This window comes from Thamnophis sirtalis, unplaced genomic scaffold, assembly GCF_051295495.1.
Source record: "Thamnophis sirtalis isolate CommonGarterSnake01/CBP01778 unplaced genomic scaffold, rThaSir2_p1.2 scaffold_14, whole genome shotgun sequence".
NCBI lineage: Eukaryota > Metazoa > Chordata > Lepidosauria > Squamata > Natricidae > Thamnophis > Thamnophis sirtalis.
In genome coordinates this window covers 45,492,055-45,512,607 of record NW_028261394.1, presented here as the reverse complement: position 1 = coordinate 45,512,607, position 20,553 = coordinate 45,492,055, and the positions used below count along the sequence as shown (strand labels likewise).

At 43.2% G+C, this 20,553-nt stretch overlaps 1 protein-coding gene across 1 annotated transcript; it reads left to right on the top strand.

Annotated features, from left to right (window-relative positions):
- The first annotated feature begins 2,524 nt into the window (after positions 1 to 2,524).
- On the top strand, positions 2,525 to 18,914 carry MPHOSPH6 (M-phase phosphoprotein 6). The gene is made up of 5 exons (XM_087728765.1): positions 2,525 to 2,687; positions 12,813 to 12,925; positions 13,714 to 13,804; positions 15,357 to 15,457; positions 17,772 to 18,914. Exons 1-5 carry the CDS (start codon positions 2,637 to 2,639, stop codon positions 17,911 to 17,913), a joined length of 498 nt encoding a protein of 165 aa, XP_087584891.1. The 5' UTR covers positions 2,525 to 2,636; the 3' UTR covers positions 17,914 to 18,914.
- Positions 18,915 to 20,553: the final 1,639 nt, after the last annotated feature.

The window sequence follows — 20,553 nt, the reverse complement described above, 5'->3', positions numbered from 1 at the left end:
GGTTAAAAATTCCAGAATTTGATATATATTTCAGTGACTATGGTAAAAACAACAGCACACAAGCGCAACCCCCCAAAAAAGTGAGAGAGAAAAAAAAAATGACAATTTAATCAATCAGCCCCTATTCCTTCAGGGAGGGAAAATACTTAAAATAACCTATAAACTTTAGAAGCTTCCATCACTCTGAAATAAGCCTGCAGCACCAATGTTTATTAAAGTGACAAACGCAGTGTATTCACTGTAGAAATTGCAAAGCCAGTGGGGCTGAATTCTGGATTGTCCTCAGTCTTAAGGTCAAAAAAAATATCTACTTTTCCCCCAATTTAGGATCCCTCCCGAGAAAGATGGCTAGGAATTAAAATAGTCTCAGACCGAAACAGATTGTGATTTCCCCCCCCCCCCCATCTCTTTTAATATAGCTAACATTACTTGCGCAATATCCTTGAACGATATGAGCAATCCCAGATTGGCTGGAACGAAACCGAAAGAAAGAAGGGGGATTTTAGATTCTTAAATTCAAAAAAGGAGCCCTGGACAAAAAGAGGGAGAAAAAAAGGAGGAGGAAACACAAAACAAAAGAAATTAAACAAAGGCCATTTATCCATGCAGGGGTCATTCCTTTATCCATAGCAGTAGTCACCAACCAGTGGTCTATGAGAAAATTTTGGTGGTCCACCGAAAAAATTATTCGCATTTTTTATATTGTACTAAATACTATTTATGTTTTTTTAAAAAAAAATCATATTAATGGTCTGTGGGATTTAAAATTATGAATTTAGTGGTCCCTGAAGTCGAAAAAGTTGGTAACCCCTGATCCACAGAATAGAATTCTTCTAGAATATAATTCTTTCTTGATTGATTGATTATTAGGATGACAGCTGTGCTTTTTATAGAATAGAATAGAATAGAATAGAATAGAATAGAATATATAATTCTTTATTGGCCAAATGTGATTGGACACACAAGGAATTTGTCTTTGGTGCATATGCTCTCAATATACATAAAAAGAGAAGATATATTTGTCAAGAATTATAAGGTACAACACTTAATGATAGTCATACGGTACGAATAAGCAATCAGGAAACAATTATCGTTTCCAACTCTGGACAACTAACAATAATAAAAACCGTAACTATAAAAAAAAACTGAATTCGAGTAAATGTAACCTCAAAACTAATATCATTACAATGTGGCTGAGCTCCTCAAACATACTAATATCCTATAAACCAGTGTTTTTCAACCTTTTTTGTGCAAAGGCACACTTTTTTCATGAAAAAAATCACGAGGCACACCACCATTAGAAAATGTTTACAAAATTTAACTCTGTGCCTATATTGACTATATATAAAGTAATTTTCCCACGGCACACCTTACACTATGTCACGGCACACTAGTGTGCCGCGGCACAGTGGTTGAAAAACACTGCTATAAACAAATCGCCAGCCGACCAGCTTTCAGAAATAGACCAGATAGGAAACAGGACCAAATGAGTTAATTCTATTTATTGTAAAGTTGCATTAACTAAATCTTGTAAAATCTGAAAGTGCAAATCTCCCACTGTCTCTTTTAACAGCCAGGGAAATTATTCTGAATTTCCTTCTCTGTCTGTGATACAGCCGAGGGCTAGGCTTCCATTGGATTCCATCTGCCGGTCAATAGCAGTCTTCCAATATCTCAGTGGCTGCCACAAAGAAGAGGGAGTCAAACTATTCTCCAAGGCAACTGAGGGCAGAACAAGAAGCAATGGATGGAAACTAATCAAGAGAAGCAACTTAGAACTGAGGAGAAATTCCCTGACAGTTAGAACAATTAATCAGTGGAACAACTTGCCTCCAGAAATTGTGAATGCCCCAACACTGGAAGTTTTAAAGAAGATGTTGGGGAACCATTTGTCTAGAAGGGTATAGGGTTTCCTGCCTAGGCAGGGGGTTGGACTAGAAGACCTCCAAGGTCCCTTCCACCTCTGTTATTCTATACTTGGGATACAGTCTTGTGAAGGGTTATCTATTGTGGACAAAATATGCTCTAAATCAGTGTTTCTCAACCTTGGCAACTTTCAGTCCTTTGGACTTCAACTCCCAGAATCCCCCAGCCAGCATAGCTGGCTGGGGGAATTCTGGGAGTTGAAGTCCACAGGACTGAAAGTCGCCAAGGTTGAGAAACACTGCTCTAAATGAACACTGAATTAAATATATGCCGTCAGAGGTGATGATACCAACTTATGGGTAGTTCTGCGAATGTACTTTGACATTAAACACAATGGGATGCAAAAAAAAAGAGAATTGGGCATCACTTGGATATATTGAGCATGCTCCATAGGTGCCAGTTGTAACTTTTTCTTGCAAACTTTTTTTTTTTTTAAAGGTTCTCCCCCAGGAACATTTTTCATCTCCATTTTACATGCCTTTTTTTAAAGGTCTCATTTACACTTGACTTCTAAGGTAAAGAAAGTAAGGGACATGTGCCAGGAGGGAGGCATCAGTGGGGACTACTGAGCATGCGCGATGGCCCGCGCATGCTCAGTCACTACCACCGCCATAAAGTGGCGCTTTCACGACGAGGGACCGCGGCCCGGTGAGCGACAGAAACCCGTGAAAGGCTCTGCGCTTTGAGGGGGATTTCGGCTTCACCTCGCCATGGCTCGGGACGTGAAGAGCAAACTATCCAAGAATCTCCTCCGCATGAAGGTAAGCGTCGTCTGAAGGTACTCGCTCGCTGAGGAGAAAGCGTTCGGAAAAGGGAGGGCAAGCACGACTCTTTCCGAACCGTTTCCGGCGGCCAACTAAGGCAACCCCGATTGGCTTCGGCTGGTGACGAATGTGGAAAGAGCCGCCAATTGGAGCCGGGAGGCGTGGCGCCGAATGCCGCCGAACAGCTTCGGATACGGACGGCAGGGAGTGGGGAGGGGGAGGAAAGCCGAGGAGCCTCGCAGACGATTCGAACAGAGCCGAGACGCTTCGGGCTGAACGCGTGGCGAAGTCCTTCGCCCTCTGCGCATGCTCAGACCTAGAACTGATGCTTTCTAATCTTTTAAAAGAATTAAATTGGATTCTCGGCAAAAAAAAAACCTTATAGAAAAAGAAAGTTTCCACCCCAAATCAGCTTTTGCTCGCCTGGATTTCTTAAGGGTGCAAGGAATGCTTGCAAGCCTGCAATACTCCCATATGAAAGGGGGATGCATGCACGTGCTTAAGCCTGCATTTTAACATTTTATTTTTTACTTTTACATTTTATTATGTATTATTATTAACATTTTTTTGCAGCCTCAAATGAATGCAAATGGATGCATCACTTTAAGCCAGCGTTTCTCAACCTTTGAGTTCTTTTAAGATATGTGGACTTCAACTCCCAAGATTCCCCAGGCAGCTGTGCTGACTGGGGAATTCTGGGAGTTGAAGTCCACAAATCTTAAAAGTGTCCAAAATGGCAAAAAAAATATATTTAAAAAGCCACACCCTGGTTTAAGCATTGCAGATTACTTAAAAAAAAGTTCACAGCCCTTCTCAAGGGTTTTATGTTGCAAGTCCCTTTCCCCCAAAGTAGTTGGAGACTTTGCTAAATTGGATCTGTTGTTGGTCTAGGCTAAATTTTTGCTGGGTGGGTGGGTAGGGGCGAAAACCACACTATTTCTCTGTGCCTTTGGAAGTCTCTTTCACGCTTTCTGCTTTTTCCATTTGCTCCTTATTTATTTGTTTGCGTAGTACATGCACGGGGGCCCTGCAATTTGCAAGAAGGACTCTTGGTGACTTCCAGTTCAAAAAAGCATGAAATTACATAGCCAGGCCAGCGAAGAAGAGACTAAAACTGTTTGAAAAGGAATTAAAATGATGCACATAGAGATGAGCCATAATCACAGAGGTCCAAGGCGCACTTTAAATTTTTTTTAAGTAGAAATTAGTAGTTGGAGGGACGAAAAAATAAGGGTATTAGAATATCCCCCCCATTTTTCACTTTCTTGTTTATCTTACCTTTAATTTATTTTATATTTGCACTTAAGCCTTCGTTCTCATATAATAAGTATAACTTTCTCTTTGTTTTTGCTTTTTATATGTTTATTTGCCTAGTAAAAAAGAAGAAGCATGAAAACGAGGAATTTTAAATGCAAAGCAATTTAAACAATACAGTAAAACTTTCTAAGGGTTAAGGCACCCAGGCTGGAAACTAGGAAAGAGTGAGTTCTAGTCCTGCCTGAGGTATGAAAGCCAACTGGGTGATTTTGAGCCAATGGCCAGGAGACCGAGAGTTCTAGTCCCACCTTAGGCATGATAGCTGATTGGATGACTTTGGGCCAATGGCCAGGAGACTGAGAGTTCTAGTCCTGCCTTAGGCATGAAAGCTGATTGGATGAGTTTGAGCCAATGGCCAGGAGACTGAGAGTGAATCCGGCTTCCACACTGACTTTGCTTGTCAGGAGGTCGCAAAAGGAAATCACATGACCCCGGGACACTGCCACCGTCATAAATACGAGTCAGTTGTCAAACATCCGAATAATAGCAATAGCAGTAGACTTATATACCGCTTCATAGGGCTTTCAGCCCTCTCTAAGTGGTTTACAGAGAGTCAGCATATTGCCCCCAACAATCTGGGTCCTCATTTTACCCACCTCGGAAGGATGGAAGGCTGAGTCAACCCTGAGCCGGTGAGATTTGAACCGCTGAACTGCTGATCTAGCAGTAGCCTGCAGTGCTGCATTTAACCACTGCGCCACCTTGGCTCTAATGTATGTAGAGTATGTAGCTCTAATGAATGTAAATCACATGAACATGGGGATGCTGCCACAGTCATAAGGGTGAAAAATGGTCATAAGTCCTTTTTTTCATTGCTGTTGTAGCTTCCAACACTCATTAAGCGAACTGTTGTAAGTCGAGGACTGTCTGTATACCTGTTCCGACCAAGGCTTCCCGAGAGCATGAAGCAAACTCCTTCTCCCGATAAAAACCCCTTTTATTAATTGACTGTGAATTCTGCTCATTCACATCCAGCAAAGTCTTTCAAAGGAGGATTTACAGTCACAGACCTTATCTGGCTTGGAGAGCTGCCAGGCCGATATCTGCAAAGCTTGGCAAGGAGTCTGGGGAGAGTCACGAACCAATTAAACAAACTAATTGTCTCCTGCAAACTCCACTCCCCTTTCGCTCCTCTTTTATTTCCTCTGGGAGTGGCCATTCATTGTCCACCTTTGGCCTTACTCCCAAGTCGACTCCTGTTCTTTGGCTAAACCCTTCGTCTGGCCACTCTGTGCATGCGCACACTGGGAATAGGCTCTAGCTGTTCCTCTGCCTCCCTGATGTCTGACTCTAAAGGCAGCTGATAACTGTCAGATGGCCCTTGCCCCCTCTCTACCTCCGACACAGAGCCCTCATCCGAGCCTTCTCCAGACTCCAGGACTGGCCCACTTTCCTCCCCAACCCTCCTCACTCTCTGAATCTGCTGCCAGCTTCTCTGGCGTGCCACAACAATACCTTCCCCTCTTCTCCAGCTTAGCTATGCAGCCACGTTGCTATTGGGAGCCAGTGAGCGGGGTGTGTTAATAAAACCCCGACCTGGCAGTTCTCCTTGGATATGGGAATTCGGTGTTGAGTTCAAAGCCGGATTAATCTCGGTTCAGTGCCTAATGAACTCCACTCCTGCTCTGTAATGTAACACATCATTCAGCCGAAGACACGGCTATGATCGATGATGGCTCCGTTGCCTTTTTTTTTTTTTTCCTTTTTCTTTCAGGATAAGAACATCTGAGCCACATTGCCATTAATTTTTAAAAAAATATAAATACTCATCAAATATTTACAACTCAATATCGCCGGCCCTTCATGGTTTGTTAGCTTCAAGTTGATGTCGGAGCCATTACATTTTTTAAAAAAATCTCTGTCTCGGAGGCTGCCATTAAGTTGTGGGTGGTTATTGTTGTTGTTGTTATTTCTTTTATTCCTGAAACATGAAACTCAAGTCAAGTGAACATTCAAAAACACATCACAAACAGCAGTGACTGGTGCTAATAGTTGATACGGGTTGCTGCCAGCCGTGGCACGACAAAACCGCGGTCCACTAAAGCGCGCCTGATTACAGCGCGTACCTGACGTCATCAGCAGCCGACAAATACGACCGCGGAGAAAAAAGGGTGCTTTAAAAAGCGCTTTTAAAGCAAGCCGATTCACGTAAAGGTAAGGGTTAGGGTTAGGGTTAGGTTAAGGGTTAGGGTTAGGTTTAGGGTTACGTTAAGCGTTAGGGTTAGGTTTAGGGTTAGGTTAAGGGTTAGCGTTAGGTTAAGGGTTAGGTTTAGGGTTAGGTTAAGGGTTAGGTTTATTTGTATTTTGTATTTGTATTTGTTTATTATTTATAGGCCGCCCTTTTCCCTAAGGGGACTCAGGGCGGCTTACAATTTATGGGGAGAGGAATACAAGACAAGACATGAGACATTACATAAGTAAAAATAGAACACAACATTCATTCATCATTCGGGTGGGGACGGATTAGAATCTTTATCCCCAGGCCTGACGGGATAGCCAGGTCTTGAGGGCTGTGCGGAAGGTCTGGACGGTGGTGAGGGTGCGAATCTCCACGGGGAGATCGTTCCAAAGGGTCGGAGCTACTACTGAAAAGGCTCTCCTCCGCGTAGTTGCCAGTCGCCAGTTTAGGGTTAGGTTTAGGGTTAGGTTTGGGGGGGTTAGGGTAAGGTTTTCGCGTTAATTTTAACTTTACCGCTCACAGCGTGATGTTTTCGTCGCGCTGTGATGACGTCAGGTACGCGCTTTCATCGAGCGCGCTTTAGTCTACCGCGGTTTTGTGGTGGAACCGCTGCCAGCGTTCTAGGTATCAACCAAGTATCTTCTTAAAATATATGATGTTCCGAGTAGCACAGTTTTTTTGCAGTTCCGCTGGTGTTATTGCAAGAAGCTGCAATTTCTGGATGTGTTTTGCAAAATTCTTGGACATGGAGCCAAGTGCCTCGATAACAATGGGTATCAGTTTTACACGTTTCATCCGTAAGTGTGTAGTTTTGATGGTCAGGTTGCGGTATTTCGTGATTTTTTTCCCCCTAGTTCTTTTTCTTCGACTGGCATCTGCTGGTACAGTAGACCAGAGGTGGGTTCCTACCAGTTCGCACCAGTTCGGTAGAACCGGTTCGTCAAATCTACCGAACTGGTTAGAAGAGGTTCCACCAGTGGACCCGGAAAGCAGGCCACACCTACAGAAGAAGTTCCAACATTTTTTGAAACCCACCACACACACACACACACAGACTCACACAGAGAGAGAAAGAGGAAGAGAAAGAAAGGAAGAAAGAAAAAAAGAAAAAAGAAAGAAAAAGTGAGAGAGAGATGAGAGTAAAAAAGGAAAAGGGACAGAGAGACAAAAGGAAGGAAAGAGACAGAGAGAGAGACAGAGAGACAGAGAGAAAGAAAACACATGGCCGGCAAACCACTCCCACTAGGTCACATGTCTGGCAAGCCACTCCCACAAAGGAGGCCACACCCACAGAGTAGGTTCGGAATTTTTTTGAAACCCACCACTGCAGTAGACTGTACGCTTCGGCCCTCTACAACTGTAAGATCTGGTGTGTTTTGTTGTTGTTATTACTGGAAGAAAAGGTGAAAGATTTATACGATCTGAAGAGAAACCAGAGTATATGAAGAAGAAAAAAAACCAAGGTTGAGAGGGATTTAAGGGGAAAAAAAAGTAAAAATAAACCCCACCATTTATTTATTTTGCTCTCCCTTCTTGGCGGTTGCTTACTTGACGAGACATTTGCTGGTAGATCTGACAGGTGATTTAAAAGGAGTTGTCTGCAAAATGATCCGGGGGGAGTGGAGGTGGTTTGACAAAAGGTTGAGAGGCTCAAGTGCTTGGAATTAGCCCTCTCGGAGGGATTTATTCAGGATTGCAGCCCCTAATCCCTTTTCCTTGGAAGAGGATTTCATTCTGTCCGATCAATGGGTCTTCTGGATAGCCGAGATCGATGAGGATACTCCAGGCTGAGCCACAGAAACATAAAAAGCTGGAAAAAGACCTAGGACAGGCAGTCCCCAACTTACAACAGTCCATTTAGTGACTGGTCAAAGTTAACACTGAAAAAAAGGGACATATGACCGTTTTTCACACTTACAACCGTTGCAGCATCCCTGTGGTCGCATCCTTGGCAGCTGGTTCATATTTATGACGGTTGAAGTGTCCCGGGGTCATGGGACCCCCTTTTCTAACCTTCTGACAAGCAAAGTAAATGGGAAAGCCATAGTCATTTAACAATAGTGTTACTAACCTAACAACCCCAGTGATTCACGTAACTGTGGCAAGAAAAGCCACATAATACAACCATGAGAATAGAATAAGGTAGGGTAGGGTAGAAGAGATTTGAAGAGAAGAGAACCATGAGAATAGAGTAGAGTAGAGAAGAGATTTGAAGAGAAGAGAACCATGACAATAGAGTAGAGAAGAGATTTGAAGAGAAGAGAACCATGACAATAGAGTAGAGTAGAGAAGAGATTTGAAGAGAAGAGAACCATGACAATAGAGTAGAGTAGAGAAGAGGTTTGAAGAGAAGAGAACCATGACAATAGAATAGAATAGGGTAGGGTAGGGTAGGGTAGGGTAGAAGAGATTTGAAGAGAAGAAAACTATGACAGAGTAGAGAAGAGATTTGAAGAGAAGAAAACCATGACAATAGAATAGAATAGGGTAGGGTAGGGGAGAAGAGATTTGAAGAGAAGAGAACCAAGACAATAGAGTAGAGCAGAGTAGAGTAGAGAAGAGATTTGAAGAGAAGAGAACCATGACAATAGAGTAGAGAAGAGATTTGAAGAGAAGAGAACCATGACAATAGAGTAGAGTAGAGAAGAGGTTTGAAGAGAAGAGAACCATGACAATAGAATAGAATAGGGTAGGGTAGGGTAGGGTAGGGTAGAAGAGATTTGAAGAGAAGAAAACTATGACAGAGTAGAGAAGAGATTTGAAGAGAAGAAAACCATGACAATAGAATAGAATAGGGTAGGGTAGGGGAGAAGAGATTTGAAGAGAAGAGAACCAAGACAATAGAGTAGAGCAGAGTAGAGTAGAGAAGAGATTTGAAGAGAAGAGAACCATGACAATAGAGTAGAGAAGAGATTTGAAGAGAAGAGAACCATGACAATAGAGTAGAGTAGAGAAGAGATTTGAAGAGAAGAGAACCATGACAATAGAGTAGAGTAGAGATTTGAAGAGAAGAGAACCATGACAATAGAATAGAATAGGGTAGGGTAGGGTAGGGTAGGGTAAAAGAGAATGAAGAGAAGAGAACCATGAGAATAGAGTAGAGAAGAGATTTGAAGAAAAGAGAACCATGACAATAGAGTAGAGTAGAGTAGAGATTTGAAGAGAAGAGAACCATGACAATAGAATAGAATAGGGTAGGGTAGGGTAGGGTAAAAGAGAATGAAGAGAAGAGAACCATGACAATAGAGTAGAGAAGAGATTTGAAGAGAGCCATGACAATAGAATAGAATGGGGTATGTTATAAGAGATTTGAAGAGAAGAGAACCATGACAATAGAGTAAAGAAGAGATTTGAAGAGAGCAATGACAATAGAATAGGGTAGGGTAGGGTAGAAGATATTTGAAGAGAAGAGAACCATGACAATAGAGAAGAGATTTGAAGAGAACCATGGCAATAGAATAGAATAGAGTAGGAGTTGAAGAGAAGAGAACCATGACAATAGAATAGAGTAGGGTAGGGTAGGGTAGAGTAGAAGCGATTTGAAGAGAAGAGAACCATGACAATAGAGTAGAATAGAATAGAATAGAATAGAATAGGAGTTGAAGAGAAGAGAACCATGACAATAGAGTGGAGTGGAGTGGAAGAGAAGAGAAAAGAGAGGAGAGGAGAGAACGGAGAAAAGAAGAGAATTCTTTATTGGCCAAGTGTGATCGAAAACACCAGGAATTCGTCTCCGGTGCATAAGCTCACAGTGTACCTCCAAACAGCAAGTCATAGGTCACAGGCCATAAACCACATTGGCAATCATAAATCATAAGAAATCTGCTTAGGGCAGCGGGAGCGACTTGTCTGTTTTTTCAAATCCATCCGGTATGCAAATGATATGAAAATGAGCAGTAGCCTTCTGCTCCAGGCCCAGATTCTTCCTACCGCTGCTGATTGCTCGCCGGCGGCTTCTTTCCCTGCAAAAATGGCACCTTGTGTCAAAAGCCGGAGGCGGTAGCAGCAACAGCTGAGCTGCTGTTGCAGCACCTCTGGATGGGAGCCTTTGCCGGGACAGTCTTTCCTTTTCCACAGCTTGCGAGGCCGTCTCTTCCTTGCCCCAGATTATGCAACCTCCTGGAAGCACAAACAAATCATCATTTGTTATGTTCTTTCCCCCTCCCTCTCGCTCTTAATCCTTTGCCTCGCAGCTGTTCAAATCAGGAGCGACATATTTTTATCGCAAGGTGTTTTCACGTGCTTACTAATCTTTTTCAGGTGATTATAGCCACTGTTAACGGGATTTTTTTTTTTCCGTTGGCGGAAAACAATATTCGCCCAGAATTTTAATTGAACGTGTAAGAAATTCCTTTGCCTTCGCTTGGCATCCTTCATAAATGGCATTTTTTTCTCCCCTTTCCCTTTTTACTTTTCTCCAGATGAGGGCCAGATTTCTATAGGGGGAAAAAAGAAAGCTATGTGGTTGTTTTAGTATGTCATTCTTGTCATTCGTCGTGTGTCACCTTCTTGTTCTAGGGGTTTATCATGTTGTTGCGTGATGAATAACGTAACAATGCAGTAGTCCTCAATGTACGACCCCCAATGAGAACCAGAATTTCCGGTTGCTAACCAAGGCAGTTGATTTTTTTTTAATGTTACTTGTTTGGCAAATCAGTTCAGTGTCAACCCTGAAGCTGACTCGAGCCGTATTGGAGCTTCAATCTTGCCACACTGGAGCGGAGAGATAGGGAGGTGGGGATTAGAAATAGAAGGGGTTGTGTAGCCAAAGCAAAATACTTTCTCTTGAGAACCAAGGACATTCTCACACCTGGACCATGGAAGGAGGAGGGCATGTCTTGGTCTTGGTTGGGCCGTGTGATTAATTGTTTGGGATTTAAGGAGAAACTTTATCTTTTAACTACCATATTTTTCAGAGTATAAAGGTTAAAGGTTTATTGCATTTATATGCCGCCCTATTCCCGGAGGGACTCAGGGCGGCTAACAAACCCAGGGGGGGGGGGGGGGTAGTACACACAAGGTAACACAACAAACAAATACAGAGAAAAGTTTAAAAACAATCAACAGTCACACAATTCGAGCGGGGAAGGGAACTCGTCAACCCCAGGCCTGCCGGAACAGCCAGGTTTTAACGGCTTTACGGAAAGCCTGAAGGGAGGTGAGGGTCCAAATCTCCGCGGGGAGTTCGTTCCAGAGGGCCGGAGCAACCACAGAGAAGGCCCTCCTCCGGGTGGTCGCCAATCAACATTGGCCTGTAGATGGAATCCGGAGGAGGCCTAATCTGTGGGATCTGACGGGTCTTTGGGAGGTAATTGGCAGCAGGCGGTCTCTCAAGTACCCAGGTCCAATACCATGAAGGGCTTTATAAGTGACGACTAAGACGCACCTTTACCCCCCCCCCCCAAAAAGAGGGTGAAAAATTGGGTGCGTCTTATACACCAAATGTATCCCCATTCACCCACTGGCCCCCACCCTTTGGCCTCTGCCTCTCAGCAATTTACCCCCTTGCAGCAAATGGAGAAAATGGGGCTTGTGGAGGCAGCAAAAGGCTATGGCAATCCCTGCATCCTGAGACAGCTGGTGATCGGGAGCCCTGTGCTTAAACTGAAATTGAAAATGAAACTTGCTGTTTGCTGCGAGGAGGCAAATTGCTGAGAGGCAGAGGCAGATTTTTTTTTTCTTGTGCTAATCAGGCTAAACCGAAACAGGCTGTTTGCTACAAGGAGGTAAGTCAATAGCTATAAATGCCTATAGAACGTCCCAGTTATTAAGCTTATTTTTTTAAAGACTGCTTTATGATTGTTCTAGACAACTTAAAATGAAGAAGCTTTTTAAAATAAATGCTTGATCTGAAGAGGCTCAGTGCCATTGTATCTTCTTTTAAATACCAGAGAATAATATATATATATACTTCCAGAAACCCACATCAATTTTAAGAGCATCTGTAAAAGTATAGTCTGAAATGTAACACCACAAACAGTGTATGTCTTCTGTACTGTTTGCTTTTTTGATGCAAGGAGGCAAATTGCTGGGAGACAGAGGCGGATTTGTTTTCTCTTGTTTTCCTCCCCAAAAGCTAACTGCGTCTTATACTCCGAAAAATATGGTAGACAGGAACCTTAGACTCGGTTTTCACCAGATATGTGCCGATGTGATTTTTTCACTAAAGCTGTCCTTTGAGGAATCTACCTGCCTCGGAGTTTGGCTTGCTACGGATCTATTATTTCGAACCCTGACTTGCAGTTGTTAAACGAGTCGCATGGTTGTTAAGCAAACCTGGCTTCTTTCCCCCATTGGCCTTGCTTGTCATAAGCCAGCTGGGAAGGTCGCAAATAGGGAATCCTGTGACCTTGAGAGGCTGCAACCATCGTAAATTAATCCCGTTGCCCAATGCCTGAATTTTGATCGTGTGACTTTTGGCATGCTACACCGGACGTAAGTGCGAGGCATGGTTCCAAATGGTCCCACTGCCGGTGTAACTTCGAACGGTTGGAAAACGGAATGTTTGTAAGTCGAGGGCTACGCTCCCACAAAGTCCGCTTGATGGTAAGACGGGCAGCCTACAAATTTAATAAATACATTTTTTTAAAAAAACAACGGGGTGCCTTTTGTGTCTTGTCTTTCAGTTCATGCAAAGGGGCTTGGATTCAGAAACCAAAAAGCAGCTTGAGGAAGAGGAGAAGAAAATAATCAGTGAAGAACATTGGTTTCTGGATCGACCGGAACTGAAAGAAAAAGAGTAAGTTTGCTGCCCTTTTCGTCTTTGCAGGGTGTGGGAGGAGATGGGAGATGGTGTGGGAGGAGATGCTCAATAGTAGTAACTGTGAGAGGGATCTTGGAGTCCTAGTGGACAAGCATTTAAATATGAGCCAGCCGTGGGCAGCAGCTGCCAAAAAAGCCAACACAGTTCTAGGCTGCATCAACAGAGGGAGAGAATCAAGATCACGTGAAGGGTTGATACCACTTTACAAGGCCTTGGTAAGGCCACACTTGGAATCCTGCATTCAGTTTTGGTCACCACAATGTAGAAAAGATGCGGAGACTCTCGAAAGAGTGCAGAGAACAGCAACAAAGAGGATTAGGGGACTGGAGGCTAAAACATATGAAAAACAGTTGCAGGAACTGAGTATGTCTAGTTTAACTCTGCTATTGTATTGTATTAAAAAGCAGAATTAACAGGATTACAGCATTGGAAGGGACCTTGGTGGTCTTCTAGTCCAACCCGCTGATCCAGATGGAAACCCCTTACTACTCCAGACAAATGGCTGTCCAGTCTCTTCTTAAAAACCTCCAGTGATGGAGCAGCCACAACTTCAAAACAAAAGAGGGCTGAAAGCCCTATTAAGCGGTATAGAAGTCTAATTAATAAATCTAATAAATAAATAAATAAAACCAGAAACAAGCTTTGCCTTTTCCAATTGGAGATCAGTCTGGAGTTTTTGTTTTTTTTAAAATAACCTGCCAAGTGATTGGCTAAGCTCAACTTGCTTATTCTATCCTCTTTTTAAAACAATGGTTTCTTCACAGGAGCCTCGTCATAGAGGAAAGAAGCTTCACCATGTGTGAAGATCTTCTGTACGGCAGAATGTCCTTCAAAGGGTTCAATCCTGAAGTCGAGGTATTATTTTCTTTGGGCCTATAGCATTCCTGCATCCTCTTGGGGATTTGCCTTATAAAGGCGGTTCAAGATCGGTGAAATCCCTCGTTCAGTTTGTACCATTTTGAAATAACTTGGTGGATGGAGGATGAATGGGTGGGTGGATGGATGGATGAGTGGATGGATGGATGGATGGATGGATGGATGGATGGATGGATGGATGGATGGATGGGTGGATGGGCGAGTGGATGGCTGGGTGGATGATGGGTGAATGGGTGGGTGGATGGATGGGCGAGTGGATGGCTGGGTGGATGATGGATGAATGGGTGGGTGGATGGGCGAGTGGATGGCTGGGTGGATGATGGATGAATGGGTGGGTGGATGGATGGGCGGATGGGTGGGTGGACAGACGGATGGATAGAATGATGGATAGGCAGGTGGATGAATGGATAGATGGGCAGATGGATGGATGGATGGGTGGGTGGGTGGGTGAGCGGACGGATGGATAGAATGATGGATGGATGGATGGATGGATGGATGGATGGATGGATGGATGGATGGATGGGCGTGTGGATGGGTGGGTGGGTGGGTGGGTGCACGAGTGGATGGGTGGGTGGATGAGTGGATGGATAGATACATTCATACATAGAGTGGATGGGTGAATGAATGATAGATACATATGAGTGGATGGATGGATGAATGGATGGATGGATAGATGATAGATACATTTATACATACATTGGATGGGTGGATGGCTGAATGGATGGATAATAGATACATACATACATTGGAGGGAGGGATGATAGATACATACAATGGATGGATGGATGGATGGATGGATGGATGGATGGATGGATGGATGGATGGATGGATGGATGTTACTTTTGGTTCTGATGAATTCACTAGGTATAAAAGCAGAGATCCTTCATGAGTAGTTCAGAAGGAACCTCTTCCGGACCAGTTGCATTCATGCAACATGCTTGGCCCAGTTCCTGAATTAACCATTTTCTGAGTTTGGGCTCCACATGAAATATTTGCCACACTGATCTGTTCAGAATTTAACCAGAGAGCTGAATTAGAGCAATACCTCTCGATAGTGACTCATGCCCCAATAGGAATGCCTTACATTTTGCCATCCATTGACTGGTTAACAAATAGAATGTGATCAGAAGCTTTCATCTTTGCTTCATCTGTGGAAAAGAAAAATCCAAAAGCTGTTTTCATCTTGATCCGTCAAGATTAACATATTTTTGACGATACCAGAAATAGCATTTGTGTGGCATTCCTATTGGGGCATGAGCATCTGTGGACTGGAGGGCCTTCGTAGGCTGTAAGCCACAAAGAAAGATGCTACAATTGAGCAGTTAGCCATAATAACATGCTCCGAGGGTCAGCGTGATATCAAAACAGCCTCGAGTCCTTCAGCTAGACAGAAAATATCGAGGTACTTAATGTTCGCATTGCTTGTCTATTCAACTCCCTCATTCTTGCCAAATCGGTCTCCTTGAGGTTTTTTTTTTTTTCCAAGGAGCGTAACACCTAAAGTGATATTCCAGGTTTTTTTCATTTTCAGAAGTTAATGGTCCAGATGAACTCGCGGTACAAGACAGAAGAGACCGAAGAGGAAAAGAATGTGAAGGAAACTGATGTATCGGATGAGGAAATGGCTAGAAGGTATTTCTTCCCCATTATAACACAAATAACGTTGTCGAAATGTGTGTGTTTTTTTTCTGCCTTCCCCCCCCACACACACACTTCAGTCTAAAATGAAAGTTCTCCCAAATGACCAGGCTTTTGATGCTCAAAACACTTGTTTTGCAAGAGAGTATTTTATAAGGGAAATAAGCTTTTGACCTGATGAGTTCCTTTAAAAAAAAAAACAACAACTCCAAATAAAAATGCTTTATTTGCTTTCTCTAGGCTATCTCGGTCAGACATCAACCCCAGTACTTTCCTCTTTCCTTTCTTTTTTTATTGGGTTCACAGCCAGCAAAAACATTAGAGGAAATAGTTATAGGTGTTCCTAGAGAAATCATTTGGAAATCTTCTTTAACGCCTTTGGCTCTGAGGGGGGACTGCAAAGCAGGAGGCTGCAGCCGGAGGCGGGAAGAAGGGTTTTAAATTAAAAACTAGATATCTTCAGTGGAAAATAAGAGAGCTGGCTAGTTGTAATAGTGAAGGTGTTGCCGTAACTGGGAGATTGTGAGTTCTAGACTTACTTTAGGCATGAAAACCAGCTGGGTGACTCTGGACCAATCACCAGGAGAGACAGTGAGTTCTAGTCCCGCCTTAGGCAGGAAAGCCAGCTGGATGATTTTGGTCCGGCCTAAAATCCAGTCCCACCCTAACCCTCCCACAGTCCAACCTCACAGGGTTATTATGAAAAAATGTTTGCCAAAATTATCCATCCAAATTTGGCAGGAAATTGTAAGGCTATTGACGCCATGTTCATAGTTCAAAGACACCAACTTAGGAGAGGATGGTTGAGTTAATTTTTCATTAGGACTTCCTTGCAAGGTTGGTTTTATCTCCTTTTGGGCTGTTTTTTTTTATTGAAAGTTTTATAGAGTTTTACAAATATATACCTTCCAATGGTGGGTTTCAAAAATTGTTCGAACCTATTCTGTGGGTGTGGCCTCCTTTGTGGGAGGGGCTTGCCACCCATGTGACCGGATGGGAGTGGCTTGCCGCCCATGTGACCGGATATGAAGATGCCGACGACACTTGTCAGAACCACCTTAAATTACCTCCCACACAGCACCGGCATGCATAAGAATATGATGCAAACTTGTTTTTCAAAAGGCATCTTTGGTTTGCGTTAAAACAACTTCAACACACGCAATGTTCTGATTGCCCCACAAACGCAGTAGTCATCCTTACCTTTCACAGAGGCCCTGAGTTTTCTAAATAGGAGCATGATAGTGTAGAATAATCATATCCAGGGACCAGTGGTGGGTTTCAAAAAATTTTGGAAGCTCTTCTGTAGGTGTGGCCTGCTTTCCGGGTCCACTGGTAGAACCTCTTCTAACTGGTTCGGTAGATTTGACGAACCGGTTCTACCGAATAGGTGCGAACTGGTAGGAACCCACCTCTGATACCTTCCCTCACCACCACCCCGATCCCACATCCCCTCCCACCCACCCACCCCACAACCTCCCAGGGCAAATACAAGGTATAAGCATTTAACAACCATATTCTAAAATAAACTAACTAACTTTAGCATCATCCGTCGCTTGTACTTTAACTCCCCTTTTATGAAGCTAACTTTAAACAAGTTGTAACATTCCTTACTCATTCATTCATAAGCTATCTGGAGTTTCTTAGTCCCATACCTATTTTAAATGTAGTCAATCCATCTTCTCCATTCCAGCTTTTATTTCTCATCTGAATGGTCCTTGAGATGTGCTGATATTTTAGCCATCTCTGCTAAGTTTGTTACATTTAACGTCCATTCTTGAATAGTAGGCAAATCTTCCTTCTTCCAGTACTGCACCACCAGCAGTCTTGCTGCCGTTGTTAAGTTCAAAATCAAATTAATCTCCATGTTGTTGTTTTTTATTGTGGGAGGAAACTTTTTATCTACTGCAGGTGCTGAAAACTTTTACTTTTTTCTCCTTGCTGCTGCGCCTCCTGTTTTCACGTCATAAACCTCCATTTTCTCTGGGTTGATTTTCAAAACTATGTTAAGGGCCAAAGAGAAGAACTTTTGAAACTAAACGAAGTTTTGTCTGTTTGAATTGACGGGACAGTCAGGGCCTTTGAGAGTTTGACATGGGAAGCACGACTTTGTCTTCCCTCTCTGTCATCGGAGAAAAAAGAAAAGGAGAAGCAAAACAAGAAATCTAGAAATTGAAGTCTCTGTATTTTGGGAGGTGCCAGACCAGATAACGTTTGCTTCAAAAGAGCATCTTACGATTATTTCGTGATCTTCTCGAGGGCTACAACCATGTTTGAACATTTCTCTCACATTTGCAATGATTGTTCACAGGTATGAAACGTTAGTGGGAACCATCGGGAGGAAATTCCTGAAGAAAAGAGACCGCCATGTTTTGCAAGATCCTACAGAGGTGGAAAGCAATGAGAGGAGGCCCATCAAAGTGAGAAAAGAATTTTTAAAACCCCAGGATTAATGTCGGATATTGTGCGTATTCCTTGCAAGGAACAGAAAGTTAAAAGGCCATTTATTTTTGTAAATTGCTGACGCTCCTGGAAAGGCCTGGTCTTTTATTCTTCCCCCAATACCTAATGGATGTTATATATCCTCTCTTCCCCATGCACAGATTTTTGAGGAACACAAAAGCAGATCGGTAAATAGTAGGGAAATCGTTCTATGAAGGGCTGTTCAGTCTTCACTCATGTTGTCCTTCAGATCTGTTCAGACGACAGCTCCCAGCCCCATCTACTTCTCCTCCTCTTCTTCTTCCTCCTCCTCCTCTTCCTCCTCCTGTTCCACTCCTCCTCCTCTTCCTGTCCTCTTCCTCCTCCTCTTCTTCCTCCTCTCCTCCTCCTCTTCCACTCCTCCTCCTCTTCCTGTCCTCTTTCTCCTCCTCTTCTTCCTCCTCTCCTCCTCCTCTTCTCTTCCACCCAGGAGTGAGTTGCTGCTGGTGGTTCACTTCGTGCACGCTTTGATTATAAATTGTTCTGCACATGCATAGAACATGAAAAAAATTACTAAAAATTACTAAAAAACACCAGGGAATCGGTTTGGGGGAGTGGCCAACCTGGGTCTTCTCCCTCTTCCTCCTTCTCTTCCTCCTCTTCCTCTCCTCTACCTTTCCTCCTCCCTCCTCTTCCTCTCCTCTTCTTCCTCCTCTCCTCCCTCCTTCTCTTCCTCATTCTCTCCTCTTCTTCTTCATCTTTATCTTCCTCTCCTCTTCTTCCTCTTCCTTCTCCTCTTCCTTTCCTCCTCCTCCTATCCTTCCTGCTCTTCCCCTTCTCTTCCTCCTCCTCCTCTCCTCCTCCTCCAATCCTCCTCCCCCTCCAATTCTTAACACCCCCAGATATTTATGCCTCAATCCTTTGAATCGTTTGAAACGATGATTTCTTTGTTTGAATATACAAGCTGCTCAACCGCAACGGACTCTTCCAGTGATGCTTTTCTATTTCACTTATACAAACGAAGCGAAATGTGTCTGCTTGTCATCCTTGATCCTTACGTTCATTGCAGAAACTGGATTTTTAAGATCCAGTTTCCACGGAGGTGGATTCCAGGCCAACCGTGCCCAGTTTTAAACAGCCCTCGGAATGGCCTTTCTGCATTTTGACCTCGGTGTGCTGTAAGCAGCAGGTGAAGAAAAGAATGGATATACGATATGAAAGAAAGCTTAGGAAATTTCAAGCATTATTTTAACAATTCAACATTAAACGCACAGTCTCACACACGCACACACAAAGAGACACAAACAAACAAACAAACAAACACACACACTGTTGTTGCTCGGTGTGGCTTTGTTACAATTAATTCTCCCATGTCTTACCGAAATATGTATAAACAGAAATTAGTGGAGATTGGAAATTAAGTCTTTGCAAATATTGGCACTTTTAATTAAACTGATATCGTTCTTTCTCCCCTTTCCTTTCCCCTCCCAGTTCAGGATTTAACGGGATTTTCATTCCCTGCTCAGTTTATTAAACGTGCTCTTTGCCCACTATGTGCACACAGAAAATCAGAATTGAAATAATAAAGAAGTTTTCCTTTTGCAATAACCACAAAATGTTCCAAAAATAGGAAGGAAAAAAGAAGGGATCTTTCAATGTGAAGGTCCTGCTAAATATTTAGGGGTTTATAATTTCTCCAAATTAATTATCATCCTGTGTTCCAGTCCTTGATGGTATGTGTGCTGGATAATATTCCTATACATTTAAGGTAATAAATATATTATTTCTGATCAGGAAAACAAGTGAACCAGAACAGTAGCACTCCATCAAGTCCATCATTCCCAGACTTGGTTGATATAACATTCTCCTTTTTTCTTTTGCTTCCCCCCCCCCCGCCTCTTTTAAGGTAAAGATTCCCCTTGTACATATGTGCTAGTTGTTCCCGACTCTAGGGGGTGGTGCTCATCTCTGTTTCAAAGCCGAAGAGCCAGCGCTGTCCGAAGACGTCTCCGTGGTTATGTGGCCAGCATGATTCAATGGCGAAGGTGCATGGAACGCTGTTCCCTTCCCACCAAAGGTGGTTCCTATTTTTCTACTTGCATTTTTTACATCCTTTCGAATTGCTAGGTTGGCAGAAGCTGGGACAAGTAACGGGAGCTCACTCTGTTATGCAGCGCTAGGGATTCGAACCTCCAAACTGCCAACCTTTCTGATCGACAAACTCAGCGTCTTAGCCACTGAGCCACTGCGCCTTTTACTTGGGCCTAAAAACATATAAATATTTGAGGGGCTGGATAGAACCTTTCCTGGATATAGAGGTTTTTCCAGGGAAGTCCTAAGCTTAATGTTAAAGAAAGAATTGTTTCCTGCAGCCGTTCCCCCGCAGAATGCATTCAGCTGCATTTTCTCTCTGAACCAAGAGAATTCTCTCTGAATCCCTCTGAAAGCCATCTGAACCAATGGCTAATGCTGGGTCTCATAAATCATGAATTACAGCCAAGTGGTCCCTTAATGCCGTGATTCTCAACTTCCTCTCTGGAATTTCTTTGAAACATCACTCTGAATTCTGTAAGCCCAAGAAGCTTTTCACAGTCCCATCATTTTTAATTCGTTTCTTTTAACATTTGCCTTCCAGGAAGCTCATTCAAGATATTTTTTCCCCCCACAAGGAT